Source organism: Epinephelus moara, chromosome 18, assembly GCF_006386435.1.
Source record: "Epinephelus moara isolate mb chromosome 18, YSFRI_EMoa_1.0, whole genome shotgun sequence".
NCBI lineage: Eukaryota > Metazoa > Chordata > Actinopteri > Perciformes > Serranidae > Epinephelus > Epinephelus moara.
In genome coordinates this window covers 12,031,715-12,045,883 of record NC_065523.1, presented here as the reverse complement: position 1 = coordinate 12,045,883, position 14,169 = coordinate 12,031,715, and the positions used below count along the sequence as shown (strand labels likewise).

General features: G+C 40.8%; 1 protein-coding gene across 3 annotated transcripts in view; it reads left to right on the top strand.

Moving 5' to 3' along the window:
* Positions 1-556: 556 nt before the first annotated feature.
* Positions 557-14,169, top strand: part of elac2 (elaC ribonuclease Z 2) — a 24,791-nt gene continuing 11,178 nt past the window's right edge. For all 3 annotated transcript variants that reach the window (XM_050069797.1, XM_050069795.1, XM_050069798.1), the window contains exons 1-13: positions 557-1,060; positions 7,306-7,356; positions 7,450-7,520; positions 8,470-8,534; positions 8,636-8,693; positions 8,782-8,850; positions 8,941-9,063; positions 11,285-11,349; positions 11,439-11,497; positions 11,927-11,999; positions 12,096-12,208; positions 12,312-12,410; positions 12,516-12,654. In XM_050069797.1, coding sequence (XP_049925754.1) covers positions 714-1,060; positions 7,306-7,356; positions 7,450-7,520; positions 8,470-8,534; positions 8,636-8,693; positions 8,782-8,850; positions 8,941-9,063; positions 11,285-11,349; positions 11,439-11,497; positions 11,927-11,999; positions 12,096-12,208; positions 12,312-12,410; positions 12,516-12,654 — 1,332 coding nt within the window. In that variant the 5' untranslated portion in view covers positions 557-713. The remainder of the gene's footprint in view (positions 1,061-7,305; positions 7,357-7,449; positions 7,521-8,469; positions 8,535-8,635; positions 8,694-8,781; positions 8,851-8,940; positions 9,064-11,284; positions 11,350-11,438; positions 11,498-11,926; positions 12,000-12,095; positions 12,209-12,311; positions 12,411-12,515; positions 12,655-14,169) is intronic.

Here is a 14,169-nt window from a genome sequence, read left to right as displayed (position 1 = left end):
TACTTTTACTTTTGGTTCTTTAAGTAGTCTATTTGATGCTAATTATATTTTACTTTTACTTAGGTAAGAGTTTGATTGCAGGGCTTTTACTTGTAACAGATTATTGTTACACTGTAGTATTGCTACTTTACTTTAAAATGTGAATACATCTCTCACCACTGCAATAACATCTTATGCTTATCTAACATTAACAGTGTTTCATTTACTGATGCTGTTTCAAAGTGTAGCACTTTTACTTAAATAAATGTAATTTATATATAATAAAATGGCTTTAATTATCGCATTGTTTGTATTTACCTTCTTCTCCTTTAATAAGCATAATGTTTTGGAGTTGTATGACAGTTAAGATACTCTCTAAGAGCTGAATATGTATTATATTATTTTAAGTCGTTTTATTTTGTAGTAGTTTGTTAATATGAAACCCTCTTCCATAAGCAGTTCTATCCCCGCCTCTCTCTCTTAAAGCGCTGCTGTGATTGGTCCACAGACGTGCTAAACAACTCTACACACCAATGAGCGATAAGACTGTTGGACGTCATCATTAGATGCCGGAAGAAGTGTCACATGTGTCAAGCAACCTTTAAAGTCCTGCTGAAAGCGCACCCAGCTACTTGTAGGTAATTTACTCTTTTTAAAAAGCGTGTGGAAATGTTTAAACAAGCATGTACTGATTAGTCGGTGCGTGTTTTTTAAGTTATTGTAACGTATTTAATATGAATACGGTCCATCTGAAGCTCAGGCCATTTATACCTCAGTTTATTAAAGGCAGAGCTCTCTTTGCTGGTCCTCCGGCTGTCGCCCGCTGTGATTTCCCTCTCTGCCGGACTGTTTTGCAGTTTTTCCGGACAATGGCTACTAGTAATAATAATAACCCAGATATAAGACAGCCGCTGGGTTTTAGGAAAGCCAAGCAGAAGGAGCCGCTGCGGCGGGTGAAGGCCAAAGAGAGCAGGAACAAACGAGGGGACACTCACGGGCCATCCACGGTGTACCTGCAGGTGGTGGGTGCTGGGAGCAGAGACAGTGCTGCCACTCTGTATGTCTTCTCCGAGTACAACAGGTAATTCATACACACGCATATGTCATGAGTCTCAGTAGCCCAGGCTTTCACTGAGGAACCCGCACACACATAAAAATCTGAGGTGCAATGTGTTATCTTGTTTTTAAAAGAAAATATGGCGTAATTGGCACCATTATTGAAACATTAACAATACAGAAACATATTTAACATCAACTGAAACTCAGTTTTTTGCTGACCTATAGTGGTTTAACTTCTCAACCCACTGCAGTGATGTACAAGTGCAGACTACTCCAGGGTGTGTCAGTATGGAGTTAGATTTGTCTCATTAATACCTGTAAATGCACAGAGGGTGATCTACAAATATTTCTTGATCTGCACACGTGTTTTGCTATCCACAAATACAGATTTCTAATTTGTAACTTGTATTTTGGTTTTTGCAAATAGATGTGTATAGGTCTGGTTTTACACCTGGGAAGAGAATCCGCTGACAATCCTCTGCGTTTTTATCACTTTGCAGGTTAATCCATCACCTTCCAGCAGTCAGAAAAAGAGAAATCATTCACATTTCATTTTGCTTTCTTTATACAACAGTAACAATCAGTAGACATGGCCTATATTTTTCCAACATCTCAGTTTCAAAGTCTTTGTTTTTAATTTGCCACCACATAAAGGATAACATTAAATAACTTCTAGAATAGAATAGAATAGACTTTATTGTCATTGTACATGGTACAATGAAATCATGGGGTGCTCAGCCCACACAGTGCAATAAAAACATACATATTTAAAAACAAAAAAAAGTACTAGCCTATCTGTAGATAAGTGTGTGTCTGCCTCTTGTTGGGTCCTGGGGGTGAGTTACGCCCTCAGCCTCTGGTCTCCCAGAGACCTGACTCAGGACCAGCTTCTCTGCCTCTGTCAGACGAGATGGAGGTGGAGGTGGAGGTGACCACTACCTCTGCCTTCTTCCACATGTTCATCTAATCAGCAGGATGAGACAGGATGTGTGTGGGTAAAAGATACTACAAGTTGAAATAGCCACTGAATAAACTTTACATACAGTACTAGACATACAGTTTTTTATATTTCATTTGCAGCTGACTACATTTAAAAAACAAACAAAAAACATTGAACAACACTTAACCAATTTCTCAAAGGGGTGAGATGGGTCTGTTGGAGGTTAAGGCGCCCAGCAGCCTTCAGGAGAGCACATTAATGGAGAAGAGCAGACAAGACAGCACATTTTGTCTGCAAGAGGTTAAGGGCAAACTTTCATTGAAGAGGGACCATCAGTACTATTTTCAGGTGCAAACACAGATTCACCTTTCACAGGCTAGCTACTGTGACTTTGCTGTCTGGGGACCAGGGAAGGGAGGCAAAGGTGAAATTCACATAGAGAGAATCCTGCCTGATCATGTCTTTCTTGACACCATCTGTAAAAAGGTACACACATTTGTCCAGAAGTGCATCATTCCACAGCCACTAGCAAAGTGTGTCTACAGTCCCACATCACATGCCACCAAACCATCTGAGGGCAAAGGATGTTACTGTGGGGTGTCTGTCCTGCATAATGATGACAGACTTCAGTGCAAGTCAGGAATCTGTAAAAGACAGTACATGCACAAAAGTTGTTTGAAACTTTACACCACACGTTTGAAAGTGTCAAGTTGGAAATGCAGCAACTGCGTGCGGGAAATAACTAAACAAAAGAGGGAAAACCGGGAAAAAAAGAACACAGTATAAGTTTGACGTGTTTTATTTAACACACAAAGCAAAAGTGTTCCAAAATATGTAAAAATGTATATACAGACATGGACAAAATGAAATGGACAAATTCAAGTAACATGAAATAACAAATCTGTCAGTGCACAGCACACAGGGACTATTCTGTCTAGAGGAATTACACCTTTTGGATGCTCAGCTTCACACATTTGAATTCCTACTGTACTTTGAAGTATGGTGTACCAATTTCTAGCCTCGCCTATAACTCTCTACATGAACCCTTATGATGCAAGTGCAACTCGTGTTGACTCCAACATCACGGGACCCAGTTGCTTTTTGCCTTTGGTAAAGGCTGGGATCTTAAGCTCAGTATTGTACAGACCAACTGAATCTGCAACATCAAAGCCTCTATCAGCCAATATCACATAACCTGGGTTTAGGCGATCTAAAAAAACCACAGTTCTCAGTCAAGTGTTTGTCTGATGTTCTGCCGCCACAGCCCTTTGATATGAAAGACACTGTTCCTTGTGGTGTTATACCAATCTTCATGGTATGGTGGTGTTAGTATTTTGAGTGGGTCTGTGCTCTTGCTCTTAGGTCTCTTGGCTTTTGATAAAAATGTCAAAGCAGTCAATAATACAGGCACATCTACAAAAGACCTGTCTAAATACCATGGGCATTGAGAGCTGTGCTGGAGCTCTTCTCGATTTGGCCAAAACACGAGTGCTGGGACAAGCCTTGCATGTATCACTTCAATGGTGTTCCAAAATGTTCTGGTGGCAGTTGGAATTGAGATCCTAAAAAGACAACTGAGCAGTGAAAGGGAAAGGTTCATTTTCAGCCTCATAAGAGTTAACAGAAGTTGCTGAAAGGGAGATAGATGTGTACCAGTCTGTAGAAATGGTATCAGAAATATTAAAACTACTTGTAGCTTGGAATATGTGGGGATTCCAGTCATTCTTTTCACTTTTTCATCATGTTTTTCATCTTTCTCTCTTTTCCTCTTCTTGGTGGCTGGTCTGTGTGTGTGAAGACAGCTGGTACCCAGTCAGGGGACAATAGGTCATCAGATTTGGCACCTATAATAAGAGAGTTCATGCCAAGAAGTTAGAAAAAAATTACTTGGATTTCAGTCAGAGAACTTTAATTCTTATTGTATGAGCATAAACATAAGATAAATAATGTTAGCATGGCTGTAGCAAATTTGGCATCAGGCTCTGTCTCATTTTATTCATTTCCCAATAAATGATCTGCTTCACAGACATTACAGGGAATGAATAGCATTCCCCTGCAGGAGATCAAAGAAAAAGAGCCCACAGGTGGATGCTGAGGAGGTGGTGGGGCTGAGAAATTTCATAGGCAGCCAGAGCAAGCAGCTCGAGCAGTGGCAGCAACAAGCAGCAGAGTAGCCAGGAATTATCGGGAAAGCAGAGGATTGAAATAGCCCGCCCTAATCAGATGAGGAGAGTATTTGACTGATCAGTTGATCAGGATTTGTTGTCTTGCCTGAACTAGCTCCGCATCATATGTGATATGTATCATATTGTCATTCCAGACTAGTTAAACAATCTCTCTCATAAACAACTGCTAACTATCTATACTATTCAAACAGAAAATCAACATTTCCTTTAATTTTAACTCATTACAACCTCAGTTTTAAAAAGGATGGAATGCTATGAAAATGTAAATAAAAGCAAAGGATCAAATATATAAGCATGAAAAACAAAGAGCATCATTCTAAACACAAGTGTAACATCTTGTCTTTGTGCTATTCAGCTGAATATGGTAGTAACAGGATTTCCAAACCCATCCATTTTGAGTTTATTTGCGTTATCCAACGCATCCTTCACTCTTAGCTAGCTAACTAGCTAACTAGCTAACGTCAGCTCATTAAGATCACTGCGGTTGGTCGCCTCGATACACAACAACAAACCACATCAAAACGCTTACATAAAGATGTGATGTATGAATAAAACCACGATAACTAATATAGAGATAAACAGTGTTTACTTGAACTTAAGTTTGAGCAACTTACCTTTTATGAAGTATTCAACAAGTGTTTGCTCTCCCCGGGGACCGAGGTGCTTTTGGTAGTGCTGATCCACAGGTTTCTCCTCTCTGGGTTGTCTTTACCCGACGGAATACTATGAAAACACAACCCCGGCTTTTCTCCGCGTCGATTTGTGCACCCGACCACACAACAACTGTCCGGCATTTTGGAGTGGCAGTGTTTTTCTGTAGCTTGTCCTAAACTAGCGGGCAGCAGGCAAAATGTGTTGTTTTGCCCTCCAAGGGGTCAAGTGAAAACCATTCAGCTACTTGCAAACACTGCCCCCTACTGACGAGGGGGGTGCGGTGCAGTGCGGTGGGATGGGGCGTGCTTTTGTGAATCACGAGCTATTTGTTTGTGGATCTGTGTGGATTTCGACAGGAACTCTTTTTTTTACGAATAAAAAACAGATATTTACAAATACACATTTATTTGTAAAAACCAACACACAAGTTAAAAATACGAAATTTGTGTTTGTGGAAGGAATATTTGTATGCATGAACAACACTGCCACCTACTGGTGAGGAGGGCAGGCCATTTGTGAATCACAAGCTATTTGTTTGTAGATCTGTGTGGAAATTCGACAAGAACGTCTCAAAACTACGTCATTGAAGAAAGCGATGCATGTGTGTGATTGGTGCTCCACAAATGCTGAATCACACTTCACAAACAGAATTTTCAGTTTTACAAATGCCTTTTTTTTTTTTTTTTTTTTTTTTAACACAAATGAAAAAATGATATATTTACAAATATACATCTATTTGCAAAAACCAAAATACAAGTTACAAATTAGAAATTTGTATTTGTGGATAGCAAAACACATGTGCAGATCAAGAAATATTTGTAGATCACCCTCTGTGCATTTACAGGTATTAATGAGACAAATCTAACTCCATATGTCAGTAGGATAAGATACAGTTGTAATTATCCAGAGGACAATTAATGTGTAGCAGTTGCATTACAGAATTGGAGACTTGCAAATATAAAGAGTGCACACTGCAATGAAACACACATGAAACAGCCATGAAACTTTCAACCAGTAAAGGTGGTGAGACCACAGGGTGGGGCACAGCTTTGCACTTCCATGAAGTTGGGGGACTGTATGGTCACTAGTATTTGCCAAGCTACAAAAGCACAGAGTCCTACACTTCACATACTCAGTATTATGTCTTTATAAACACCTCTCTTCATGGTAAACAGCCACATCTTTTAATCTTAACGCCCCCAGTTTGACATACATGCTTTCTTTAAAAGTGTAAAATATAGCCCAAATCGGGATAACCCTGATGAAATCACAGGCTTTTTATAAGACTATCAAAAGGTTTGCCTGAGCCACAGACAGACGCTGAGCTCAGTAGAAAATTGATAGAGTGTCCTGGCCTTTAAAGAGTCTTTAGGGTGCTTTCGGGTGGTCCTCAATAAAATGAGGTTTAGCATAATTAAAAATAAAGCTGCAATGATTATTTGATTAATCAATTAGCTGTCAACTATTGAATTAATCGCCAACTAATTTGATAATCGATTAATCTGGTTGAGTATTTTTTTTTAAAGAAAACATAAAAATTCACAGATTCCATTGTCTCAAATGTGAATATTTTTTATGGTTTCTTTACTTGTCTGACGGTAAATGGAATATCTATAGGTTGTGGAGAAAACAAGACATTTGAGGACATCATCTTGGGCTTTGGGACACACCGATCGACATTTTTTTTTTTACCATTTTCTGACATTTTATAGTCAGAAACCAATCGATTAATTGAGAAAATAATCTGCAGATTTATCAACAAGAAAAATAATCATTAGTTGCAGCCCTATTTGAAAATAAGTCATATTTAAATAATTTAAGCAAGAGTTTCGCATGAACGCTTGTGTCCTCAAAGCACCTGTAGTCTGGGCACTCCTGTCCTACCTGACCTTTATGAATTACTAGGGGTGTAAATCACAAGTTTTACCACGATGCGATATTATTTCAATTCTCTGGACACTGATAAAACAATGCAGCTCAGGGGCCTGCGATCGATATGAGACAATATCAGTAAATATCCTTATTGTCTTTTTCTTGGCTGCTTGCCATTGTCTGTCTGGCACTGGGCTGCAGCACTGTTTAAATCTTTAGCGAGGACGTGCATTTGGATGAAAATGGTGACACAGACGTGCCATGGGGATATTAAAACAAAGGCATATCTTAAAGATGACGAGATGTTTCAATATTTTCACTTTGCATTGATGATATTGGATCATTGGTCACTGAATCTACATATCTATCAGACTGATGTATTGTTACACCCCTGTGAATTACAATAAAATGACAAGCAAGCCTTCTTCTACACTGAAGTTTAGAAGAAACAATTAAGGACATAATGTTATGACTAAGCCTGAAAAATTCACACAGTCTGCAAAGGCCCAAAATGACACCACAGTTTATCCAACAGTATATCGAGGCAAAATGTGCCTCAGTTCCCACAGCTTTTTATTTATACACTGAACCTGTCAAACTTTCTCTCTGCTGCAGATACCTGTTCAACTGTGGTGAAGGAACACAGAGACTCATGCAGGAACACAAGTAAGCTGGTTTGAACACGTATTGTTTATCCACAAAGACAGTTTGATGGGCAAAGACAAGAGAGAACTAATTTTCTCGTGTTTCCTCTGACAGACTGAAAGCTGCTCGATTGGACAACATCTTCCTGACCAGACTGAGCTGGGAGAACGTGGGAGGTTTATCAGGTCAGTAACATCTGTCTGATAAATTGGAATCTGCAGCTCCCCTCAGCTTTACGGAGCTTCATTGTGAGTTTCAGCTCATTGTCCGGCTGCAACTTTACTGTTCTGGTTCACTCTCACCGCTCTCAATGTGTCGTTTTCAGAGAAAAAGCTTTAAAAGCTTTGTACGTGCCCTGCTCTGCAGGAAAACAGCAGACGGACACAGTTAGAGACTAGCTGGTGGACATTGTGGAGCATTTAGCAGCTGAAGAGACAGATATTTCCCTCAGGAGTTGGTGGAGACCAAAACAGAGCTAAAAGAGAGTGAATATTGAATTTACATAATCAGGTGGACACAAACACCACTCGGAATGAATGATGATGTTGCTCTGTAACTGCTTGATGTGGGAATAAGCAGCTGTTTGTTTACATCTTCACCATATCAACTTAAAAGGTCAATTTCATAGAAAATACTACTGAAAAGCTGTTTGTGGTTTTCATTAAATGGCCTCTAACAAATTAATATTTTTAATTTAGGAGTTACAAATCACTAAATGAATGCATATTATAATTTCAGTTTTCTTTGTTCAGGAGGTTTTTAGAGGTCTCTTCCTCTACCAAGCAAACTGACCATGTGATGATTTAAACCAGTAAAGGCACTTGATAAAGCAGTTTCAAAATAAAAATCTGTGTTTTTCCGACACTGTTCGACTCGCAGCAGAGGGGCTGATAACTGCAGTGGGTGAAGTGAAAATGCAAAAACATGCGAAAAGCCCTATGGAGAGCCCGTGTTTGGTTGTCCTTCTGGGCTACTGTGGAAACATGGCAGGCAGTGCAACATGCCAGACTCCGTAGACCAAATGTAGCTGTTAGCTAGATTCTGACTGACATTGATTTGATTGATAAAAACATAACAGAGATTGATGATATATGTTTTTCTTTACTGAACACTTGTGTGTTGTTTCCTCTGCAGGGATGATCTTAACATTAAAGGACACAGGGGTTCCAGAGTGTGTGCTCTCTGGTCCTCCGCAGCTGGTGAGAAGCTCAATCATACAGTATCTATTTTATCTATGCTTACAGCAGGTTGTTAATGAAACATGTATTGACTTTTTCTTCTCTGCCTTTTTTCATCAAAGGAGAACTATGTGAATGCCATCAAGTCGTTTTCTGGGCCGCTAGCAGACATCAAGCTGTGTATGTTGAAGTTACTAAACTGAATTAGATAACTGCATTCTGTATGATATCAGACTTGTGTGACGTTTACTGTGTCATACACCTCTAGCGGTTCGACCGTACACTGAAGAGACGTACACGGACGAAACGATGACTGTGTATCAGGTGCCAATATTTGGTGAGTCTTTCCTGCTTTTGACTTTCACTGAGACTTCTTCTGACAGTGTTCTTAGGGTGACCGCTGATTCTTTCTGTTTTCACTCTCCAGCCCAGTTAAGGAATGAAGACAGACAGCTCTCCCCCAAATCAGGCAGCCCATCTCAGAGTCCTCCCTCTCCCCGGGGAGACGACATCCACAATAACACCTGCAGAGATGGTGCAAGCAGCACAGGTGAGTCCGGGGGGGGGGATCCTGAAGCTTGGGTAAAGAAGTTATTATATTTAATCCTGAGGGGGATAATGGTATAATGTTTACCATGTTCACCATCCTAAGTTAAGAGATCACCATGAGGGGAACATGAATGTCTGTACCAAATTTCCTGGCTGCTAACGTAGGTAGAAAAGTCAATCTGGGGTATGAATAAGAAAGCATGCTGTCTAAAATTGTGAGTGGTGTTGACAGACACTGTTGTCCCACAATGCAATGCACTATGGAAATAAAGGGGCAGCATACAGTACCTTGCATTCACCTCCTTGGCATTTATCCAGGTTTTTGCATTATAACCTGTAAGTTAAATGCATTTTTATTTGGACTTTTTTGTGATGGACCTACACAACATAGTCGAGATTAATGAAATTAAGTAAAATAAAAAAAACTTGTTTTGAAACTTAAAAAAATAAATAAAAAACTGAGAAGTGGTGCATGCATATGTATTTGCCCCCTTTGCTGTGAAACTCCTAAATAAGACTTGGTGCTGTCATTCACCTTTAGAACTCATATAATTGGTTAAAGTCCACCTGCGTGTGATCTAAGTGTCACACAATGTCAGTATACACCTGTTCTGAAAGGCCTCAGTCTGCAGCACCAAGCAAGATTTACTACCAAGCAAGTGGCACCATAAAGACCAAGGAGCTCCTCAAACAGGTCAGGGATAAAGTTCTGGGAAAGTACAGATCAAGGTTGGGTTATAAAAAATATCTGAAACTCTGAACAACCCATGGAGCACCTTTAAATCTGGTGTTATGAAATAGAAAAAATATGGCACCACAACCATCCTGCCAAGAGAGGGCTGCCCACCAAAACTCACAGACCAGGTGAGGAGGACATAAATCAGGGAGCCCACAAAGAGACCACCAGTGACCCTGAAGGAGCTGGAAAGCTCCACAGCAGAGACTGAATATATGTTCATATGACCACTTGAAGCTGTACACTCCACAGAGCTGAGCTTCATGGATCAGAAAAAAAGCCCTTAAAGGGATTGCGCACCCAAAAATGAAAATTCAGCCATTATTATTATGCACAGAGAAGCAGTCAGAGCTACAGGCTACAATGAGGCTAAAAACAGAGTTCAAATGACGTTTTTCGAAACAACTTTTTATGTTGGGGCTTCAGGACACTTGGATCACTACGGACGAGCAGTATGGAGATATTTTGTGGTTTCGATTATGTGTTTTTGGATGTTTGAATCTGGGGCACCGTCAGCCTCCATTAGGTGGAGTTGTGTTGCTACCCACTCTCCCCTCGGATCTCCGCAAGGGATGTGAGGACTCTAAAACTTCACCTGAGCCTCCCTCGGCATATGGGTGAGTAGATAATGGATGAATTTTCATTTTTGGGTGCAATATCCCTTTAATGAAAGAGATAAGAACATGTTGGAGTTCACGGGAGGCATGTAGTAGTCTCCCCAAACATATGGAAGATGTCGCTCTGGTCATATGAAATTAAAATTGAATTTTCTGGCCACTCTTAATAAAGTCCAGCTCTGGAGTGTATGCCTTAAAGTGGTCCTATGTACAGGTAGTCCAGTCTCTGTTGTGGAGTTGTCCACCTCCTTCAGGGTTATCTTTGGTCTCTTTGTCTCTCTGATTAATGTCCTCCTCACCTGGTCTGTGAGTTTTGGTGGGCAGCCCTCTCTTGGCAGGATTGTTGTGGTGCCATATTTTTTCCATTTTGTAATAATGGATTTAATGGTGCTCAGTGGGATGTTCAGAGTTTCAGAGCGTCAGAGCAAAGCTAGTGAATACATATGCATGTAGCACTTTCCAGTTTTTTTTTAAAGATAATTTTGAGCCTATCTAATAGAGCCTTTGCCTCTATTAGATAGGACTCTCAGTGTGAAGGGGGGAGAGGGAGGATGACATGCAGCAAAAGGCCGCAGGCTGGACTCAAACCCAGGACTGCTTTGTATATAGGACACCTGCTCTACTCACTAAGCCACTGGGTGTTCCTTTTTTTTGATATTTTAAAACAATTCTTTTTAAATTTACTTTACAAAGTTTGACTACGCTGTGTAGTTCCATTACAAAAAAATAAAAAATAAAAATGCATTTAAATTACAGGTTGTAATTCAACAAAATTGGATAAACATCAGGGGGGTGAATACTTGAGCAAGGCACTGTACAGTGTTTTTAGTGACACGCTGAGTAATGTTGCCTTGTTGTTTGTTTCTCAGATCTTGAAGGTGACACACAAAACACAACCAGAGATCCCTCTCTGGTGGTTTCCTTCATATGCAAGGTAAGAAACTTTAAAAATGTCGTTGTCCTGTATGTGACGTACACATGAGGGAACTTTGTATCTGAAGCTCTCCTTCTCTACTTTTACAGCTTCACCCCAAGAAAGGAAGTTTCTTAGTCCTTCAAGCCAGGGAGCTCGGCTTGCCTGTGTGAGTGGATTTTTAATCTAAATGGAACAGAACATTAAGGATTTAGATAAGATACGGTCTAATATGGTGTGTTTTCTAAGTCAGTGATTTAACTGATTAAAGTATTAACACAAGCTGTCAAGGCAAAGCTGAGCTCAGCTGACTCTGACGTGGCATTTTAACTCATCTGTTGATTATTTTAATGATTAATTGATAATTGTTTGGTCCATAAAATGTCAGAAAATAATGGAAAATGAAAAATGTTTATCACAGTATCCCAGAGTCCAAAGGATCCACAGTCCAATCACCCAGAATATTAATAAATCTATGACAGATTTTTATTTTGACCGATCTTTTTAACACTACATTAATTAGTTTTAGCATTTTGAATGTTTTGCAATTATGCTGCCGTTTAGAAACTGTATTGTATTTATCCATTTTTCCCCGCAGAGGCACAGCAGCAATCGGTCCTCTCGTAGCAGCTCTGAAGGATGGGAAAAGTGTCACATACGAAGGAAAAGAGGTGCCGCATAAACATGCTCTGTCTAATATGACCTTCTTTTCAAGCTGCAGCTCTGAACTGTATTTGCGGACGCTAATTTTTTCTGTTGTCTTTTAGATCCGTCCGGAGCAGGTTTGTACTCCTGCTGACCCCGGACCAGTGTTTATTGTCGTCGAGTGTCCATCTGAGGAGTTTGTGGAAGCTGTTTGCACCAATCAGCAGCTGAGAAGGTAGCGGTTTGAGTATCAGTGTTGTACACTTTAGGAACTCATAAATGCTTGTTTCTTCATCTGAACTTAATAGTTTTTAACTTGAGTCTTTTGTCCTCTGTAGATATCAAACAGGAGGGACAGAGGACCCTGCTGCGCTGGTCGTCCACATGACTCCAGAGTCTGTTTTGACAACAGATCGATACAAAAAGTGGATGGAGAGGTTTGGATTCTCCGACCTTGAAACCTGACCCCACAGGGATTTCTGTTTTTTTGTAACTTTCAATTAAACATACTGAGGCTGAGAGTTTTCTGTGTGTTCCTGCAGGTTTCCATCCGCAACAGAACACCTGATCCTTAATGAACAAGTCTGTACGGTCCACAACATCAGGAGTCAAAAGCTTCAGGCTCAGCTGAACATGATTCACCCAGAGATCTTTCCACAGCTCAAGTCTTATAGATCAAAGGTAACACTGATGGAAGACGTTGTTACTGATTACTGATAGGAGCACTGTCGCTATTCTTAGCATTTTTAGTAGCTTTACACATACATCCCATTATTTTATTTCTGTAAATATAATATATAGTAGTATGTACAGTAACCCAGAATGGAAACCAAACGCTGGCTCTAGAAAGAGTGTTTTGCATTTTTCGCGTTGGCCAACGTCCGTGGTCAAATTGAGGGGGGATGAGGGGCGATGCCATCCCCTTTGTTAGAAAATTGACCAAAAAGCATCCCCCTTGCTAATTTAGAATCTGTGTGTGCAGGCACGGATGTAATTTGTGGGGGGAGCACAGGGAATATGTCCCCCGCACTTCCCGTATCTGTGCCCTCCGTCCCCCGCACTTTTTACAGCCCCTACAACCGTTCAGTTTGTTTATAACATGTGATAACGTGTTTTCCGAGCCGGCCTTATATGCACCATGAGAAGGCGGCGCCAGGCAGCATACACATGCTGTAGTGTTGTGATCTGAATTAGTGATGCGCGGGCCGACCTGTAACCCGCAGGTCTCGTGGGTTACCCGGGGGTTGGGTTGGGTCGGGCTGGGCCAGGTCAAGAAATGTTCACTTTATTGGCGGGGCGGGTGGGGCGATTAAATATGTCGGATATAGCCTACTTGTTAACAACACTGTTGTAGGTTAGGTAAATGCATGTTGCGTAATGTAACCTGCGACCCGATGTCACAAAAGCGCCAAGCAGCGGCCACAACAAACCAGAATCAATGAAGCGGTGAAGATGGAAGAAGAAGTGAGGGAAAGATTACGGTCGGAAGAGTACAGAGTTAAAAGAGAAGAAGGCCAAGCTGCTAAATCTCATGTTTGGGACAATTTCTGTGAGGTACTTAGTGCAGCAGATGACAGCAGCATTGGCCACGTGAAGTGCAATTCCTGTGATAAGCTATACAAGCATAAGAGCCACAAGATGGGTAAGTTAATAGCGGCGGGGGCGGGGTGGGGCGGGTTGTGAAATTAGATACGGTTGTGCGGGCGGGATGGAGCGGGTCAAATTATTTCAGAAATGCGGGACCCGCGGGTTGGAAAAAACCCCGACCCGCTCATCACTAATCTGAATCAATGGCACAGCCACAGAGGAGACGTGTGCTGCTGGGCAGTGCTGCTGCTGTGTCAACTATGTTCAGCAAACCAGCCAGCAAGAAGCAAAAAACCTTGCACAGTTTCTTCCAAACAAATCGTGTAAGTTGAGTAATGCTGTTGCATGTAAATAATGTTAGCTAAATGATGACTAATCAATAGATGCCAATATATCAAGTTAAGCTAGTTTACAAGTAGGGATGCACCGAGATGAAAATTTGTGGCCGAAGCCGAATAATATTAAACACTTGGCCGAATACCAAATATCATTGTTTAGTTTTTCATTAGTTTTTGCAGATGAACCCCCTCCAGATTAGTGTTCTCACGGTACCAAAATTGGGACCCACTGTGCGATACCAATGAAAATATCATGGTTCTGAGTAGTATC